We start from the raw sequence: 20,413 nt of genomic DNA, 5'->3' as shown, positions 1-20,413 counted from the left end.
TGGGATGTTACTTTTGTGTAAACACTATTTCATCTTCCATTTTGGTTCTCCTGATTATGTTTTTTAGAATTCTAAGAGACCGGTCTTTTGTTCGGATAAGTGATGAAGATTGGGGTGAGTTGATAAACTGTGAAATTAACTTAATGTGTGAAACATGGAAGGTACATGTTTGTTCAGGCAAGAAAAGAGTGGGAAGGCTGTCTCTGCCAGATCAGAGAATTATTTTTGCCTTGAGAGCTTAGTTATAACATGCTTGTGTTCACTTGTCTTGTGTTCAGCTTGCAAACCAGATCTGTGCTGCAATGCGTGGTAGGTGGGTGAGTTTCTCAAGGGAAAGAAAGGCCCTAGTTGCCCTTCTAGTTGCTGAGTGAAATAGAAAAAAGAGCCATGTGAGAAACACAGTACAGTTTTTGTGAACAGAATGCATTCCTAGCACCAGCACTGACTGAATGCTAAACAGGGTTGAAAGACCCAGAACTAAAAACAGAGGAAAGAAAACTCACGTGCCAAGAGACAGAAGAGAGCACGGGCAACCTCCAGTGAGTTGGTAGGTGCGGATAAACTAGTAGAGTAGTCTTCTTTAAAAAGGGCGTAGCTTTTGTAGGCCTCTCTTGACTCTGTTCAAGGGCAGGAATTTTGGATGCTTGTAAATTCTATTACAGATCTCCATCCCAAGAGGAGGAAGGGGTGGTCAGTGTGTGTTCAGACAAACACTTCAAAATGGTCTTTAAAAAAGAAAACAAAACTAGCCTTTCTAGTCGCAGTTTCAGAATGTGAAGAGAGTGCGGTTTTTGTCAAGAAGAAACAAATGTTGTATTTCAAATGTGCAGACAAAATCCTGGGTATATTAAATTACAATTAACTTGTTCCTAGATATAATTCATAGAATTCATTTGAGGGGATCCTTCCTTGTCACCCGAGCTGCGTGGAATCATATGAAAAATCAGAAGTTTGGCAGGTAAAAATTTAAATGTCATTTTTTTTTTCTTTTTTTTTTTTTTTTTTCAGTAAGATGTAGCAGTCTGATGCATGTCTTTACATTAAAAAAGGAGTTTTGCATCCTTTTCTTTCAGGGTCACTGGGGTTAAACAAAAATCAGTCCACATGTGTCAGCACTTTCAGTTCTGTCCTCCTGCCCCATCCACCTTTACAGGTTATGTCCACGTAGATGGTGAAATCAGGAGCTGTAGGGTTATAAAAATAACACTTAATTTCATTGTTACTCACTAGAAATGTGTCTTACATGCCTGTTACTGCAAGTCTGAGAGGTTCTTCTCCTGCTCTTTATACAGATTACAGGTGCATACACTTCTGCTTGTGGGTCTTAAGGGCTTGTTTTTTTTTTTATTTCCCTTTGGGCAAAGGTATTTGACTTAGAAGTCGTGGCATGTTGCCAGGCCCAGAGAGTGGTGGTGAACAGAGTGGAATCCAGCTGGTGACCAGTCAGCAGTGGTGTTCCCCAGGGGTCAGTGTTGGGGCCCATCCTTGTTAACGTCTTTGTTGATGACTTGGATGGGGGAATTGAGTGTACCCTCAGTAAGTTTGCAGACAACATCAAGGTGGGGGGATGTGTTGATCTGCCGCAGGGTAGCAAGACCTTGCAGAGGGACCTGGACAGGTTGGGTCAGTTGGCAGAGGCCAATGGGATGAGGTTCAACATGGCTAAGTGCCGGGTCCTGCACTTGGGGCACAACAACCCCAACCAGCACTACAGGCTTGCGGCAGAGTGGCTCAAAAGCTGTGAAGAGAGAAGGGACCTGGGAGTGTTGGTCGATGCTTGCCCAAGTGGCCAAAAAGGCCGATGGCATCCTGGCTTGTATCAGGAACAGTGCAGCCAGCAGCACCAGGGCAGTGATTGTCCCTCTGTACTCTGCTCTGCTCTGGTGAGGCTGCACCTCGAGTCCTGTGTTCAGTTTTGGGCCCTCCACATGGCCCAAAAGGACATGAAGGCCCTGGAACATGTCCAGAGAAGGGCTACAAAGATGGTGAAGGACCTGGAGCACAAGTCCTACGGGGAGTGGCTGAGGGATCTGGGGTTGTTTAGTCTGGAGAAGAGGAGGCTCAGGGGAGACCTCATTGCTCTCTGCAACTGCCTGAAAGGAAGTTGTGGGGACCTGGGGTTCGGCTTCTTCTCACAGGTAACTAATGATAGGACTAGAGGGAATGGCCTCAAGTTGTGCCGGGGAGGTTTAGGTTGGAAATGAGGAGACATTTCTTCTCAGAAAGAGCAGTCAGGCATTGTGACGGGTTGCCCAGGGAGGTGTTGGCATAATCATCCCTGGGGGTGTTCAAGGAAAGGCTGGACGTGGTGCTTAGGGACATGGTTTAGTGGGTGATATTGGTGGTAGGGGCATGGTTGGACCAGATGATCTTTGAGGTCTTTCCCAACCTTTATGATTCTTTGACTGTACATGCTAAGTTTGTTTCTGTATGTTAGCGGAAAGGGTGAAGTGACTTCAGATCTTTACTTTTTCTGTTTTTGTTGCATTTATCAAAACAGTGATGGGATTATGTTAATCTTAATGGCAGTGCCCACATGCCAAAAGCTATATTAATTTCTTTATCATTCTGTGACCAAACTAGCATTCGTTCTCATTCCAGGGAACTAAAGTAGAATGGTGAGGGAAGAGATCAGCATGCAGAATACCTGGGGAAAGTCTAGGAGTTGCAGCCATTTAGGATGTGCTTCTCTGGGCTCCTTTTAGGTATTTGCTCAGGTAACAGTGGTAGTTTGTACTTCTGCGGTTTATGTATAGATGTGTGCCATCTGCAAAATGCCTGTTTGGTATATGTAACTTTTTATGTCTTGGTGATATTGAGCCAGCACTGGAGACATATCTCTTTATTAGATTAAGAACAGTGGGTTGTTGCCAGTGAGGCAAGTGAAAATAAAAGATGAAATAGATTTTGATCCTAGATATGCAATGGGCTTGTAGTAGATTCAAAGTGATTCTGATAAGGCTTCTTTTAAATGTGAAGGTGTAGACACTCTTTTTTCTTTTGAGTTCTGTTTTATAAGAAGACATGCAGCACAGTGTTATCTTGCCTCAGAACAGCTATAAACGTCAGTGACTTCAGATCTGTCTTGTGAACAGTTCAGTCATCTCCACAGCCATAATGTTAGGGAACAGCAAAGGGCAAGACTTGGTGAACTTCTTCTTTTGCTTATTTAATGCACATTAGGATTCTTTGAAGTTTTCTGTGAATTCAGTAAGAATGCTTTTCCGTATGTTACAAGGTAGATAAAAAGGTGAAGCCATTTTCAATAAAGTCAGTTTTTCTGACTGCTGAAGTCATTTGTTATTAATATCGCCATTTGAAGTGCAGTTAGAGCAGGAAAAGAAAATACGTTCTTCTACGCCGTAATTTTGTCACAAGTGTATATTCTTGTTTCACAGTATAACTCAGGCACACAGTTTTTTTCTGCTATGACAACTCCTAAAGATTTGTCCAGTGTTTTGCATCAGTCAGACACTAAAAGGACATCTGATTGTTACCAAAAAAAGTGCTTTGATTCCTATTTCCACACTTTGGTAGAATACAGAAAATAAAATGCCAAAGCTGGAAAGTACTGTTGTGAAGAATTAAACAACTTGAAGTCATGTAACTTCTCTTTCTTTTCCCTTAAGGATAATTATGACTTCCTCAGCTGCTGGAATTTATGGAAACTTTGGTCAGGCCAACTACAGTGCTGCAAAACTTGGCCTTTTGGGTCTTTCAAACACAATTGCAATTGAAGGCCGGAAGTACAACATCCACTGCAACACCATTGCTCCTACTGCTGGATCCAGACTGACCCAGACTGTCATGCCACAAGGTGAAATATTTAAGGTGTATGTGTTCAGACATTTTTTCAGTGGATTGAAGAACAGCTAAGTTTCTTATTAGCAAATGCAAATCTTTTGCACTTGAGAAACTGCTAATTCATTATTTTACTGTCTTTTGGTCTTTGGATTGTCAACTGATCGGTTGTTTTAAGGAATCCTTATTTTCTGCTATAAGATATGAAGCAATTTTTATAATTTGCAAACGCAATTTCATGTAGCAAGGCATTTTAATGACAGTCTCTTCCAAGATCCTCCCTGATGTAGTGAAAAGGCTTGTTTGTTTTTGTTAGATGTAGAATGATGTATGTGCATAGGGTGTCTGCACTTCCAGTATTGTCTGATTTACAAATACCATTTTTACACAACATGTTGTGTGTGTACTCCTTTGTTCCATGATCAGCAGCATGCAATAATGAGCAGAGTTACCTAGTATGTTTTTCTGTATTGCACAGCTTTGAGTACTTGAGTATCTTTGAGTACTTGAACAAGTTTTAATAGAGCGTTGCACTGAGAAGTCACTATATGTGTATACTGACTAGTATGTTATGAGATTCAGCTGTGTTTAAAGTATAAATTTAGGATAGAGTGACTAATTTCTTTGGCAAATGACCAGAGAAACAAAAAGCAGTCAAAGCAAGAAAACTCTGTAAAAAGAAATTGCTTTCAGAAAGTCTTCTAGTCAGCTTATTTCATCCCCCAGCCCTACTTCTTTTGCCTAATGACAGGGAAAGTTCAAAGCTAGCAGAATCATTACATTTTTCAGACTGACATAGAGTATAGCCAAGAGTAATATATTTTGTATAGTTATACGTAGGTTGAATACATGGTTTTGTTTCACTAGTTAAGTCCTATGTAAAGCATCAGGCTTTAGGTCTAAATAGTCCAAGTGATCAGAAAATCTGGTGTCTCGATAGGTTGTCAGTGCCATGGATTTATTGCACTTACCTAAGTGTCACATATGTGAGCTTACAGCCCAGAGCTCTTGAAGTTTAAAGAGGTGTTCACTAGCTGGAATTCTCCGAAGACTTTTTACGTAAAGTGATAAAACTGTCTCCTAATTTGCTTTCTCAGTCATTTTAAGACGAATGATATTAGGTCCCATAAGATGACTGCAGCTCTGATTGCTTACTCCATACCTGGCTCCCTCTCTCCCTATCCTGTTTTTTGAATGCTCTTGAGAGTTTTAGACTCCAGTGCTTCAAAAATATTTTCATATGTCTTGTAAAATTATCCTTGGAAGCTTAGTTAGTACTTCCCTGTCATCCATTCTTAAATGTCTGCAAGCAACTATGCTGTAGTATTACAACAGTTGTGTATGTTCAACTTAGTGTATTTAGTTTTGTTCTTGCTAGAGTTGTACAAAAGTTTGCATCTTTTTCCTTTTTAAAAAAAAAAAACTTTTACCACCTAATTCTGTATTTAATAGTGGATTAATAGCATTAGTGATGGCACTTAGTGTTAACTTCTGACACTAACCGGTGCATGGCATGAAATGCGGTACTTTAGAAAACCTCACAGCTTTTGTTATGTACTTAAAAATCATAATATTAAATAGAGTTCTGTTTCCTGTTACCTTTGTAGAACTTCAAAAAATAAACTTCTGTTACTTCACCTTTGCTGTTAAGGAAGTGTGGGTAATGCCAAACTTTTCCAGCTCTTATCTCTGAGAGTGTATTTGAAAACACTAGCTGACCTGTAGCTCAGCTACAGTTATGTATCTATTACTTTTGAAAGAAAAGTATTCTGTAAGCTGAAAAAGGAAGCTAAACAAATTCGATTATGCTTTTCAGAAAGTGGGTAGAATGCATGCTAAGAGCTGCCTAGACAACAAATTTTGGTCCATGACAATTTCTCCATTTTAAGATTTTCTTCCATGCCACATAACCATGTAAATCCAAAGAAATCAATTGATACATAAATTTAGTGGGGCTTATAATTCCCAGTATATCCCTTAGAAACCTTGACATTTACAAACGTGATGTTTCTCAGATCAGCAGCTGCAATTCTTTTCACATTCTCTTATTTATAACTCCATAACAAATTGAAAGGGAAATTGCTCAGATAAGTCTCCGTGAAGCTTTTTTCTGTCTGGCTTGCCCTTGTTTTAGGTTGCCAGCAAGATGGAAATATAGCAAGGTTTGATGAAAACATACTGTATTTCTAATTTATGATTTTCCCCCTCAAATTTATTCCAGATCTGATCGATGCTTTCAAACCAGAGTATGTTGCTCCATTAGTTCTTTGGCTTTGTCACGAGAGCTGTATGGAGAATGGCAGTCTGTTTGAGGTAATTTTTCGTTCTTTTTTCTGCTCCTTCCTGCCACCCATCTCTTTCTCTGTCCCAGCTGCAAACTGATATTTGCTTTAGCCTCTGCAGTCTTAACCTTTTTTTGCTGAAACTGAATTAACATGGGAAAAAACACATACTCAAAGCACAGATAGAAGCATTCACCTTGTGGTGCTGTTTATGACAGGTAAGTCAGATAACAGCAAAGTTATCAAATTCTGGTGTGAGCTCAGATATACTGATTGATCGCTACAATTGTTACTGTAACCTTATATGTTTGAAAACATACCAAAGCAACAACTTCGAAAGGAAATTTGTGTTTTTATAAATCATTCAAACACAGAAATCAACTTGCAGGAAGGATGAATAATTAATGAAACACACAGGTACTTCTGTCATATTGCTAGCTCATAAATTGGGTGGAAGATGTTGTCATGTTCTTAAAATTTTGTTGCTCACATTCCATTATTAACATTCAGTTAGTGGCAGTTCAGAAATTTTTATTATGCTGATTTTGTTCTGAAGTATACTTTTGTTTTCTTGCCTCATGAAAAGTTTGCGTAGTTATATGGTAAGTGGATGATTTTTCTTCTTCTTAACAGGTGGGAGCTGGATGGATTGGAAAATGTAAGTACATTTTATTGCAAGATGGATTTTGTTTTCTGAATTGACAGCAAGCAAAAGTATGCAGACTTTGCAGTTAACCTCTGCTTAAGACATTTTAATTTAGGCACAGAAAATAAGCAAAGATGTAGCATTCTCGGGGAATTGCTTATTTTAAATACAAGTTACAAATTTTGCTATGCATGGAGGAAGCTGGTAGCTTAAGAAGGTGTTCTGTTATGATTTGAGCTGATTAGTAGTAATTGGAAATGTGCCTGACTAGTCTTTAATTCTCGGATCAAAGGCTATAGCTGCAGTTGAGATTTTTTTTTTTTGGGGGGGGGGGCGGTCCGAAGTGTACGTTTTTGCCTCTTCTCAATTCTTTCCATTTTTCATGGTATAAATGTAGCACATACTGGCAAACAGGCTGTGTCTTAGATGTTTTTCAGCTGTGTTTATACTGTTGTAAAAATGCTAGTGATACACATTAACAGTTGGAAGTGATTTGTCTTCTAATAACTGGTAGCTATGCCAGGTAAATATTGAGTGACTCCAGTAACTAGCTTAAATATGCAAGTAAAGAAAATTCACAGATAGTGCTGAGTGCTTACCAGGTGGAAAACTTCATTCAGTGTGTGAAATGTCTTTCCTAAAGACATTTGTTGACCCTAATACTGACATTATTTTCCTAAACTGTTAAGAGATTTTTCAGTGTACATGAATATCGTGAGTTGGAAGGGCCATTTAATTCAAAAAGTGCTTTATCCTTTTTTCAAAATGTGTTTTGTCCACTTGGGGGAAGAAGAAAAATGAACAAAAAAGTGGATTTTGTGAATTTCTCACTAACTGTAGATGTTTTTATGGCAGTGGAATAGCTTTTTCTGTGTTAAATAGATTGAAAAAATTGGGGCAGCAAACCTCTTGCTGTTCTCCACAAGGAGCTGACTTTTGATGCAGCTGAAAGTCTCTGGCTTCTCCTCATATCCCTGGTCAAAAGTAAATACCATTCTTTATCATAATAATGGCTCCTGTTTCTGTCCCTAAAATGAAAGCAGGTTGCTAATGAGGTTTATTCATTGTCTATTGATAACTAAAAGCAAAAACAACATGACAGTTTAAGGATTAATTGCAGCCTCGGGAACCTGTATCCTCCCAGAGCTGATTTCATGTTAGCTTTAACGGTTTCTCTCAAATGGCAGTATTGAAATATGACTGCAGGGACCATTTAGAGATGCTGACTACTGGTATAAACATTCTAACATAGAAAACAAATCTTTTTCACATTTTCCATATAGTTTTCCAAGGTTTTCAGAAGATCCCTAACTAGCAGTAGCCAAAATCATATCAGAAAAGAATGCCTGTAGGTACATACTAGCTACAGCATTTCACTAGACAGAATCTGAAAACTGACGTAATAGCATCTGTAAAAAGCAGTCTGTTGTTGGCTTTAATGAAATTTACAATCAATGCTATTACTGTTCTAAATGCTAGTGAAAACCAGTGAGTCCTTTTAGTCCAGCTCTATGTTATACTGGTAGGTTAGATTGGAGTGCATTTAACCTTTCCTCTCTTAACACAGTCTTGAAAGTAGTGGCCTAGATGAAAAGTGCTCCAAAGAAATTACATGTTCTTTTTGTTTGTTTCTTGCTGTGACAGACAGCTTGAACTCTGTTTAATGTCTCCCATTTCTGTTCTCTTAATTAGTGCGCTGGGAGCGATCCTTGGGTGCTATTGTCAGAGGAAAGGATCAGCCAATGACTCCTGAAGCAGTGAGAGATAAGTGGGAGAAAGTCTGTGACTTTGATAACGCCAGCAAACCCAGAAGTATCCAAGGTAAACCAGACTGTAATAATGTAGAAAGTCAGGGCAAGAGAACTTTGAAGAGAACATTTTCTTAACAGACACTTGCAAAAACTTTACTTCGAATAAATAGTCTACAGAACCATTTAGTTCTTTTGTAAATGTGTCAATCATTTACAATTTCAGTTCAGTTAGATCTTTTAAAGGCAACTTAGGTGTTTTTATCTGTAGAATTAAGACAGCCATCTTAAGAGTCAGTTTTCTAACAAGGTGACGTTACTGTCACTTGGTGTACTGCAGCCAGATTACAGGCAGTGTGTTGTTTGATTAGACACAAATACAGGTAATAGCAGCATAATAGAGAGGTTATACATGCTTTTCAGTCCTGAAATCTTGGTTTGTGTTAGCCTTTTCCATACGAAAAAGTTCTTCTGGTTAAGAAGTCATTTGGTATCAACAGCAAAGCACCTTTTTGGACAACATCAACCCCTTTGCTAGTGACCAAGATGACTGTGTCTTTGAATGCTTTCTTTCTTTCCTTACATTGTTCCTTGTAGTTTCTTTTTTTTTCTTTTTTTTTCCAAAATGACACTGATCTTTCCTGATATCATACTTGCTTCCCTTTCATATTCCAAGCTTTCTTTGTCTTTCTTGTCTGTCTGGCCTGTCTCTAGTAAATAGTTGCCATAGTTTAGTTTGTATGGTTTATTTTTTCTATGACTGCTTACTGAGACTTCTCAAGATGTTAGTTACCTTTACTGTTCATTAATATGTTACATGTGCTTAGGATCCCTGATTTTTTTTATAAATGTGGTTATTTAGGCCAATAATTTGAGTATTTGTCAAATTAGGAAATGACAGTGTATACATGTACATACAGATACCTCTTTCTTCCCCTACAATGCCAATTGAATTTCAGAGATTTTTAGATTGCTAAGAAGCTCAGTAGATGTTTAAGATGTTGGTCTTAAAATCTGCTAACGGATTATATTAAAACTTTAGGGATATGTTTTCTATCTGCCTGAAACAAAACCAGAGTAGCAGACTGTCCTTTATCTTGGATCTTGGTGGAGGACTGTAACCAGCAATATATTAGTTCATTGTCAACTTGCTGATTGTTTTCACTGATCTTCCGTTGCAGAAGTCTCATTTCCAAATGTATTTGAGTTTATAAATGTTCTTCCCTCTGTGGAATGGTATCTTAAAAAAAAATGTAATTCCAGCTTTATATCGTCTGATCTGTTCTCCAACCTGTCACATATAATATATAATTTTTATTAGTTGCAGGCAAAAACAAATGTTGTAGAGAAACAGTTGTAGGTGGGAATTTCTTTTGCTTCAGCTTAAGCACTGTATATGATAGTATCTTCCTCTTGATGCTATCTGGAGATTTTTAAAAAAAAAAAAAGACTGAGAATTTGGACTCCTGAAGTAGTCATGCTTACAGTACAACATAACAGGTTTCTGCATTTTCTTACAATTTTCTTACATTGTTAGTCTGAGTCTTCCATGCAGTGTACATGCATTAGCTTATGTTTTGTTACGAAGTTAGACTAAATACAACATTGTCATTTCACTGACATCAAGCAAAAGATGATGCTAGGATAAATGAAATAATTTGTGTTAATTCCATGTATATAAGAATTATCAGAACGATTGAGTAAAATGTTGAAGACATTGTCTGAATAGATTTAATTTTTCAGTTCTATACAAAAAGTTTTTCATACTGTCAATATTTCAACTTTATTGCTTGATGGCACTCAAGTGTTAAATTAGGGAAACTAATTAGAGTACTTGCCTTAAAAATGGAATGCTACAATACCTAGTATCTGCAAGTTAAAATGCTCCCAGAAGATTTCATTAATTTAAGTAACTTGCTGGGAAAAGCAATCATGTACTAACCATTATGTGTAATTATAAAGAAAAAAATACTAATTAGATAAAGTGTTTGCCTGTAATATACTATTAAAATTGAATAATCAGAGATGTTAATCTTGATTCATAATGCGGACATGCTGGCAAGAGTGCTTTCAATCTCATTTATTGTAGTTTGCAAAAACTAGGAGCATTGTGTATTTTGGTTTTGTTTTCAAAGATAATGTCTCCTACATCTGCACCAACTATATTTAAATTACTTGGATTTGTTTTTTTAACATAGAATTCTCTTTTTTTGCAAGCAAAAGGTGAAGTCATTCTAAATGAAAGGCTCAGCATGTAATGTATCATGCATCTAGAATACTTTCTAGCAAAACACTCATTTGGTGTATAACTAGAGCATGTTCCTAGTTGTGTATTTCAGCTAAGGGTGTTTTGCTGGTGGTATACAAATACTGAATGCTAAATGGAAATGCTGCCTCATCTTCCTGTTACAGTAGTGGTCTTTTAAGAAGCAAAATGATTGGATTCTTTTTGCTTAAAACCAGCTTAAGTGAAAATAGGAACTTCCTTTTCCACCTTTTTTGAGTTTAAGCCCTTCTTCAATTTCTAGGCTTAGTTTGTTCTCTCAGGATGTAAATTGAGTCAAGCTAAAAAAACACAAAGCTCTTGCTTGTGTACCAGAAAGTGATTTTTACAGGGCTTGAACTCTGTAAAACTAATCGGAAATAGCTAATTGTCAGTAAAGTTAGCAGTTCATTTTTGATTCAGTAGGTCTTTGTTTAGTTTTCATGATAGGGGGCACAGTAAAGTGAACTTCCTTGGTAGTTAACCCATATCTTTTTCTAGAGCAGTTGCTGATTGTGCAGTAGTCCTTGCCTCCTCTTACCCCAAAAGTTGACATGAAGTAACAGACTATGCCTGTCTTTGCACTTTGCTTTTAATGCCTTAAGTGTCTTTCTTTGTTCATTGTAGCCGTTCTTTAAACTTTATAGGCTTATTACTTTATGTGCTTGGAGAAGTTCTGGCAGTTCCTTTTGTACTTCCAAACAGTTTCAGGTATAGTCTTGTTAACTAGCAAAAGATACAACTACTTGCACAATCCCTACATGATGTCTTGCCTTAGGAAGCTGAAGAAATTGAAGATACAGTTTTGCTGTTATGTATTCTCCCACATTTTCTTTACCAGTATTGGAAGGTAAACATCTATTTAACCCAAGATGAAAATGCCATTGCCTCGGAGGCAGCAGTGAATCTGCAGTAACTTGTGTTAGGGCTTTTTCCTTATTTAGATTATGTTACTTTCTTACTAATGTTAATACTGAAATCATTTTAGCTTATTTTCTATTTCAGAACAAGCTAGAAGTCTTTCAAGAAAATAAGCAGAGCATAATCTGAGTTTTAAGATTAGGACACAGAATGAAGTTACAGTGACTTTCTACCTTCCTGTTAGTCAGCCAAGCCACTGCAACCAACACTCTTAGGCAGCAACAATTGCAAAATGTTACTGGCTTAGCTTGTACTATAGAAGGTTTGATCAATGTCATTTACAGCTGTCTCTAGCCCGCTGACAAATTTGTCAAGGTAACATGATTCCATGTTTTGAGATACTGAGAGGTCCTGGACCTCTCTGCATAAGCAGAAAGACAGAATTAGATGTGATGCAGAAGCTTCTGAATGTGTGGTCACGTACAGCCGGTCACAGTTGCATGTTACAGTGTGCAGTGTTACGCTTCTATTGCCTCTCACAGAGCTAGATCTGGTAGCCCTTGCCCCCACAAAGCACTACGTGCTCTTGTGTTCACGCAGAATTATAGAATGATACAATTACCTAGGTTGCGAAAGACCTTCGAGACCATCAAATCCAACCATCAGCCTGACCTATGTGTCCTGTCACTAAACCATACTCCTTTATAGCCGTGCCTCTTAAAAACCTTCAGGGATGAGGACACCACCACCTGCCTGGGCAGCAAGTTCCAGTGCTTGGCCATTCTCTCCATGAAGAAAATCTTTGAAATGTTCAAACTAAACTTCCCCTTATGCAACTTATTTCCTCACATCCCATCACTTGACACTTGAGAAACGAGTCCAGCCTCCTTGTGGGTACTTGTAGAGAGGGAGGTCTCCCCTTAAGTGTCATACTCTCCAGGCTGAACAGCCTCAGTTCTTTCAGCCACTCCTCGTATGTCTCATTTTCTTGTCTCTTCACCAGCTTCATTGTCTTCTGTATATGCTTGAGCAACTAAATGTGCTTCTTTTAGTGAGGGACCCAAAATTGAACACAGTATTAGAGGTGTGGTCTCACCAGTAATGTGTACAAGGGGATGGTTGCGTCGCTAGTCCTGCTGGCTGTGCTGCTTCTGGTGCAGGCCAGGATGACCTTGGCTTTTCTAATCGCATGGGCACGCTGCTGGCTCACTTTCAGCTGGCTGTCAACCAGCACCTCCGGGTCATTTTCTGCTGGGCAACTTTCCCACTCTTTCCCAAGCCTATACCACTGTATGGGGTTGTTATGACCCAAGTGCAGGACCTGGCACTTAGCCTTGTTGGAAGCCACGTGGCTGGACTTGTCCCATCAATCCAGCCTACCCAGATCCCTCTGCAGAGCCTCCCTACCCTCAAGTAGATCAACACCCCTGTCCAACTTGGTGTTGCTTGCAGATTTACTGAGGGTGCACTCAATCCTGTCATCCTGATCACTGATAAAAATGTTAAACAAAACTGTCTCTAAGAATGAAGGCTGGGTTATGCCACTGGTGACCAGTTGCCAACTGGATTGAAGTCCCTTCACTAGGGCTCTTTGGGCCTGACCATACAGCTTGTTTTTCACCCAGCAAACTCTACACCTGTCCAAGCCATGAGCAGCCAGATTCTCCAGGACAATACTGTGGGAAACAGTATCAAACACTTCACAGGTAACAACATCCACAGTCTTTCTCTCATCTGATAAGTGGGTCATCTTGTCATGTAAGGAGATCAGGTTAGTCAAGTAGGACTTGCCTTCCATAAACCCATGCTGGTTGCATCTGATCACTTGGTTGTCCCATGCATGCTGGATCATGACATTCGAGATGATCTGCTCCATAACCTTCCCTAATACCAAGGTCAGACTGCCAGGCCTGTTGTTCCCCGGATCTTCCATTCTGCCCTTCTTGTAGATTGATGTCGTATTAGCTAACCTCCAGTCAGCTGGGGCCTCCCTGGATAGCCAGGACTGTTGGTAAGTTACTGAATACGGTGTGGCAATGAATCTGTGTGTTCTCTGCCACCCGTATGAGGCAATTTCTTGGTCTCCCATTTTTTCAGTTTCAACCTCTATTATAAAAATATGAGCCAGTTTCAGTTAAATCTAGTATCTTGCTTTTATGTACATGTATATGTCCATTTTTGATTGTCTTAAAAGCTGTGTAGGTGCAGAAAACAGCTTGAATATTCTTGCTGGATGACTTTTTTGCAAGTTTCAAAGGTCATTCTCTGGTATAGAGCAAATGAATGTAAAACACATTGATGTGTATGTATATCTTTAGATGTATATGTAAAGAAGTATTTTGCATACAAGAAGGAAACTATTCCAGCTTCAACTTCTGTTTCCATCATACACATTTGAAAAGATTTTAAACATTGGTTCTTATTCCTCTGTAATTAAGGGTTATGGTTCATAGGCAGTGTACCCTAATTAGAAAGTGAGAGGAATGCTTCTGGAAAAAGCTAGGCTTTGCCATGACAATTTTCAACCTTTGCTCTTCAGGTTAATCTTTTCCTGATGTCTGCTAATCATTTGCTCTATAAGAGCAGGTCATGCTGTGGTGGTGGACATTGAAGGTTTCAGAGTTCAGTAGTGGAATAACAACTAATAAAATAATTTGTTAAAAATAGTGATATTAATGAAAAGGTTTCCCGCTTTTTTGTTTTTGATAAAAGTGTTCCTGTCATACTATTTATTGAATCTTTAAAGGACCATACTCAGCTTGCCAAGTCATATATTAAAAAGTGAAAATTGTCATTATCTACTTGTGAAACTTCAATTTCAGACATCCTCACACATGTAGCTGACTGAAACTTCATGCTAATGTACTACTCTGCGCTTCTTTCTTCCTTCTTTTACTTCACTACACAAAATGAAGACTACTGAAAACATCCTTAACAGTGTACAAACAACACTTATCTGTGTTTGTAATCTTTTCTGGCAAGCTGTTAGCTCATAACAATGTACTTGATCACAACCTTTGTACTTCTTAAAGCAATAATCTGATTTTCGTGTAACTCTGCCTAACACAAACGACCAATATCTGATCAACTGCTAGAATTTCACTGTAAATCTAATGCTATAGGTGCTAGTCCAGTTTATTATTTTAGGCAGCAGAAGGCCAATGAAGACTGAAATGAATTAGTATGATGAGTCACATCAACTGCATGCTACTCTAGCAGTCTCTGAAAGATGAAAGTAATATAGGTGGGCTTCTTGATGGGAAAAGTTATGTAATATAGTAATTCAGGGGAAAAAAAAGTACTCTCCCTCTTAAAAAAAAAAAAAAAAAAAAAGGCAAACAAGCTTTACTTTACTGCCTGTTTTTTTGTGACGTTCTGTTGGCTTGCTTACATTTTTCAGGCAGTCCAGGGGGGCATCTTCTTAAAGGTAGTTTTTGATACTGAAGAATGAAAACGGCCATTAAGTATAACATACGCTTTCTACTGGTACCTCTCTGAAACATAAAGCATAACACATTTTCTCCCAATAACTCTCAAAAAACTTGGGCCTAGAGCTATAGACGTATCTCATGCTGTTAATGTCTTTATTTCTAAAGACAAACTCCATTGTTCTTAAAAGAACAATTAATCTTAAAAGATGTTTTTTTCCACATATACCTTGAAACTCAGTAAACACCTAACTAAAGGATTCTGGTATGACACAGTTCAAGTACTGTTGCTGGTTACAAATAAAGCAATAAGGCACAGTTTAAATAAAATAAAAGAATGGTTTTAATGGGGCCTTTGGTGTTAAAGGTGAACCCCAGCATACCACCTTAATGTTTACCCAGACGCTGACTACTTGACCAACTGAGAATTTGCTCAATTGAGAATTCATTCATTGTAGTACGTTTTAGAAGAAATAAGTTTTCTCCTCTTTGAAAAGGAGATCACAGAATCACAGAATTGTCTAGGTTGGAAGAGACCTTCAAGATCATTGAGTCCAACCTCTGACCTAACACTACCAAGTCCTCCACTAAACGATATCCCTAAGCTCTACATCTAAATGTCTTTTAAAGACCTCCAGGGATGGTGACTCCACCACTTCCCTGGGCAGCCCATTCCAATGCCTGACAACCCTTTGGTAAAGAAGATCTTCCTAATATCCAACCTAAATCTCCCCTGTTGCAACTTTGACCCATTCCCCATTGTCCTGTCACCAGGCACGTGGGAGAACAGACCAACCCCCACCTCACTACAGCCTCCTTTAAGGTATCTGTAGAGAGCAATAAGGTCGCCCCTGAGCCTCCTCTTCTCCAGGCTGAACAAGCCCAGCTCCTTCAGCCGCTCCTCGTAGGCCTTGTTCTCCAGGCCCCTCACCAGCTTCATCACCCTTCTCTGGACTCGCTCAAGCACCTTGATGTCCTTCTTGTAGCGAGGGGCCCAAAACTGAACACAGTACTTGAGGTGCGGCCTCACCAGAGCCAAGTATAGGGGAACAATCACTTCCCTAGCCCTGCTGGCCACACTGCTTCTTATACGAGCCAGGATGCCGTTGGCCTTCTTGGCCACCTGAGCACACTGCTGGCTCATATTCAGCCGACTAGCAACCAAAATTTTTATCAACCAAAAAACCACAGATTTTAATATTCTACACCGTGTTTAAATTACCATTTGCTCTAGTACTGTTAGTATTAATGTATGTCATTGCATGGGTAATACGTGTTGGTAGTCTTGTTTTGAGATTTCACCATCAAGAGTGGTATGTGTGTTCCTGCATGGAAATGGATTGTGGACCTGAAAAGTTGGTGAGATATTTGGTTTTACTTGGGAATCAAAGCTGTATTTTCCCTTGAAGATTTTAAAGCAATGTGAAAGCCTTGCTTCTGCCTATGCAAGAAAGGTAGAAACAGTCTGTTGCTTCTCCCAGCAACTCATTATTGCTTTTCCTTCGTTTCATGAATGATAAAAGAGAACCCTTGTTAAAGGGTTCTCATAAACTACAGCTCTTATTTTCCACACTTTCACATTACATAAACTTATTTATCTTTAGCAGCGATGGTGACAACTGTGTTTGTTTGGTAGGTAGGTCTTCTTGTTCATGAGATTTGGGCTACAAATAAACCATTATTATAGTTCTGGCAGTGAGTTTGGGAAGCAAGAAATTGTTTACAAAATCAAGATTCTTTAAGAGAATATTCAGCCAGCAGGGTATTTTGGGGAGTGCCACACAGTAGAGCAACTTGGTGCTAACCCGAGAGGCAGTGCAAGTCAATACGGGTTCAGGAGTTTTGAAATTCAGAACAGCTCCAAGGTAAAGGTAGTTGAATAATGATTTTGTGTTCATCTGATTTAAGCACTTCTGTGTGTGTTTCTTACTACTTCTTGTCCGACTCTCCACTTCTTTCGAATACAAGAATGTTAAATACTGATTTTAGCATACCGAGCTTTGAGGAGCAAGCTACTCTTGATGGTCAGCCTTTACCAGAAATGAATTCTGTATCTCATCCATGCATCGTCTTTTTTGTAATCCTGGGCCTACAGAAGGTCCAATCCTTGGTTCCTCAGTTTGAGTGTGTGGGTTTTTCTGTATAATGTGTTCTGGGAAAGAGAGTAGCTAGTTGGAGATGTAGCTTGTTACTTGTATAGCAAATAATTTTAAAGGTAAGAGAAGCAGTACCAATTTTCAGATACTCACTGCTGAGGCAGTTGAAAAAACAGTGCTCAATATCTTCTCCTTAATACTGTTGTTCAGGGAGTTAAAACAAAAGTATTTACTGACATACTCCTCTTGGCCTGAATGGTGGTGGTGTTTCAGGCACTGGAATTAAGTAGATGTCTTAGTTGATTACTTGGAGCTGATGGAGCAAGTCGTGCTGGTCTTAGTTGGGACAGAGGTAATTTTCGTCATAAAGGCAGATGCGTTGCTGTGCTTTGGAGTTTTAAGAAATCAGTGGTGATAACACAGAAATATATCAGTTTTTGTTGAGTAGTGGTAGCACAGAAAAATTTTTCTGCTTCTCTGGTTGCCCTGCCAACGAGGTGGCTGGGGTTGCACCTGGAGCTGGGAGGGGACAGAGTCAGGACAGCTGGCCAAGGATGGCCAAAGGGATGTGCTATGTCATATGAGGGTGTGCTCAGCAGTAAAAACTGGGGGGAGAGGAGGAGAGAAGGTTGTTACATGGATGGCATTTTCTTCCCAAGTAACTATTGCTGAATGGTTGCTTGCCAGTGGGAAGCAGTGAATTAATCAGTTCTTTTGCCTTGCTTGCACATGCAGGTTTTGCTTCATCTAGTGAACTTTATCTCTTTATCTCAGCCCATGAATTCTTACACTTCACCTTTCTGATTCTCTCCTGTTCCACTGTTCGGGGAGTGAACAAGCAGCTAGCTGTGTGGTACTTAGCTGCCTGCCAAAGTTAAACCACAACACAGTTACAGAGACCACTTAGCAGCTATTACCTAGATGTCTGTAAGGAAGCAGCATTATGCTCAATTTGCACAAGTTTACTTACTGTGCTTAAAAATAAATTGAGAAGCTGTATCTCATTTGCTGGCACGTTTGTTTTCTGTCTAATTGGAGTGTCTTATTTACAGCTGTTTTCAAGTAATATTTTTCAATTGCTCTTTCTAGAGTCCATAAGTGTATTGAATGATGCTCTAAGTCAGATAGAGTCTCAAGGGAGCATATCCATGAATTCCACAAGCTCTGGATCAGTGGCCTCTTCATCTGTTAATACAGTGAGTACCTCTGTCTAACAGACACACTCACAGCTAGTTGAAAACAGCATAGACACGTGTTCTGATGGTGATTAACTTCTACTCTGGCTTGCTGTCTCCAAAAAAAGGTAGTAACCTCTGAAGAAAAGAAGCTAAATAAAAAAACTTACCCAGACTTCAGTCTTCATTTTTCTTACTGTTGATGGAAAAACTTGAGACTAAATAAACCAAATAATGTAGAATACAAATGCTTGTAAATTCTGTAAACCTTTTTAGCTAGGTGTTGTTCAGAAGAGGAAGCAAAGAACACATGCAATGTGTTTTTGCTCTGTCTCCTTTTTAAAATATTCCTAGTTTTCCCTCCTTTCAATTTTATTATGGTATTAACTATTTCATTCATGGTTTGTTCCAGAAAAACTTACACATTACTGGGAGCAGAGACATATTAAGTTATACCATTTACTCTTGAAGTAAATTCCTAGCATCAAGATATAATGCATTACTATATTCGTTGCAGTACAAGCAACCTTAATCTAGCGTGTTAGTGTATTTTTATTTCTCATGCATCATGTTTACATGCGACTATACTTATTAAAAAAAAAGTTCAAATGTGAATTTTGTTTGATATAAGAATTATAGAAAGAATGCAAGTGCAGTGTCAAATACTATGAAGTTTTATTTTACACTAATCTGTAATTTTCAGACCAACGTCGTTGGCCGGCAATTGACTACCAAGGTGTATACATATACTCACTTAGAGCCTATTCTATATGCTCTTGGTGTGGGAATGTCAACTAAGGATCCAGATCACCTGAAATTTCTCTTTGAAGGAAGTGAAGAGTTCTGCTGCTTACCTACTTTTGGAGTAATTCCTGCTCAGACTTCAATGTTTGATGGTATTCCTTCTCTTCCAGGACTAAATATTGATCTTGCAAAGGTACGGAAGAGCTAAGTATCTAATCTTGTTTGTCTTCTGTGTAACTATAAAATTGTTTTAATTAGTACATTTATAATATTAATAGGTGCCCTCAATTTTAGAAAAGGAAAATTTGGTGTTTATATTATTGCATTCTAAGAAATTATTTATTTCACTTATACAAACTATATCTGCGTTAGACAATATGAATTACGAGTTTTGTGTTAAATTGTAGTTTGTGCCTACTGTGTTTTTATTAAACTCTCCAAAGCTTAAATCTTGCTTTGAAAGTACTTGCTTTGAAAATACTTTGAAAATACAAGGTAAAATTAGGGAAAAAACAAACAAACAAAACAACAAAAAAACCTGCACACTTCTTGTTTCTTTGTTTATTCTGAACACTTACTAAAATATCTGCATATTTCCTTGCCATTGTGATTGTGCACAGTGGGGGGCAACTGAATACATTGTTGTTATAGTGTTGCCTGTCTCTACATAGATGCTGCATGGTGAGCAATATCTGGAACTGTATAAGCCATTACCAACCTCAGGTCAGTCCTTTTATATTGCTGATTTGCTTGTCACTATGACAACACTTCTTGTAGCCACATCATAAGCGCAAATATGGAAGGTCTGCTTCCAATTGTATTTTTTTTTTTGCATTTTTTTTTTACAAGGAGTGAGGGAGAAGAGAGGCTACCTGTTGCATTATTGAAGGAATTCTGAAACACTGTTTATGGGGTTCAGGGGTGCTGTTCTATAGTGTGTTTAGTAAACTTGTGCCTAATCTGAAATAATAAAAGCAAGTATCTATGATTTTTTTTGTTCATTTGTTTTACTGTAGTTGGCCTGAAAAGAAATGTGCCAAATATTAAGAAAATACATAACATGCAGGTATATTACACGTAAAATTTGGTATCAACTAGCAGAAATTTTAATTCTTTCTCTGAGGTTGTATCATGGTACTTTTGGGATGTTTACCAGAAAATTCTTTGGCTGTGGTTCATTCTTGTGCCTCTAAGAGAAATAGATTTAAACTATATCTGCAAGGGAGTAATGAACATCTTTATGAGGAGGCTAAAATCACTTAGATTTCTTCCTGTAAAAATTAAGGTATTAGTTACTGTTTTAAAAAGCACCTTTTGTAGATCGCTGTGTTTTCCCTGATTACAGCACTTGAGAGATGCTCATTAGATT

The 20,413-nt window shown here is 38.5% G+C and overlaps 1 protein-coding gene across 2 annotated transcripts in view; it reads left to right on the top strand.

Annotated features, from left to right (window-relative positions):
- HSD17B4 (hydroxysteroid 17-beta dehydrogenase 4) overlaps positions 1–20,413 on the top strand; it is a 60,778-nt gene that overhangs the window by 6,942 nt on the left and 33,423 nt on the right. For both annotated transcript variants that reach the window (XM_068666468.1, XM_068666469.1), the window contains exons 6-14: positions 68–114; positions 874–958; positions 3,630–3,817; positions 6,023–6,114; positions 6,717–6,741; positions 8,422–8,550; positions 18,215–18,321; positions 19,004–19,237; positions 19,716–19,767. In XM_068666468.1, coding sequence (XP_068522569.1) covers positions 68–114; positions 874–958; positions 3,630–3,817; positions 6,023–6,114; positions 6,717–6,741; positions 8,422–8,550; positions 18,215–18,321; positions 19,004–19,237; positions 19,716–19,767 — 959 coding nt within the window. The remainder of the gene's footprint in view (positions 1–67; positions 115–873; positions 959–3,629; positions 3,818–6,022; positions 6,115–6,716; positions 6,742–8,421; positions 8,551–18,214; positions 18,322–19,003; positions 19,238–19,715; positions 19,768–20,413) is intronic.

The sequence above is a fragment of the Anas acuta genome, chromosome Z (assembly GCF_963932015.1).
Source record: "Anas acuta chromosome Z, bAnaAcu1.1, whole genome shotgun sequence".
Taxonomy (NCBI): domain Eukaryota; kingdom Metazoa; phylum Chordata; class Aves; order Anseriformes; family Anatidae; genus Anas; species Anas acuta.
The sequence above is the reverse complement of the archived record's forward strand: the minus strand, read 5'-3'. Positions and strand labels throughout refer to the sequence as shown.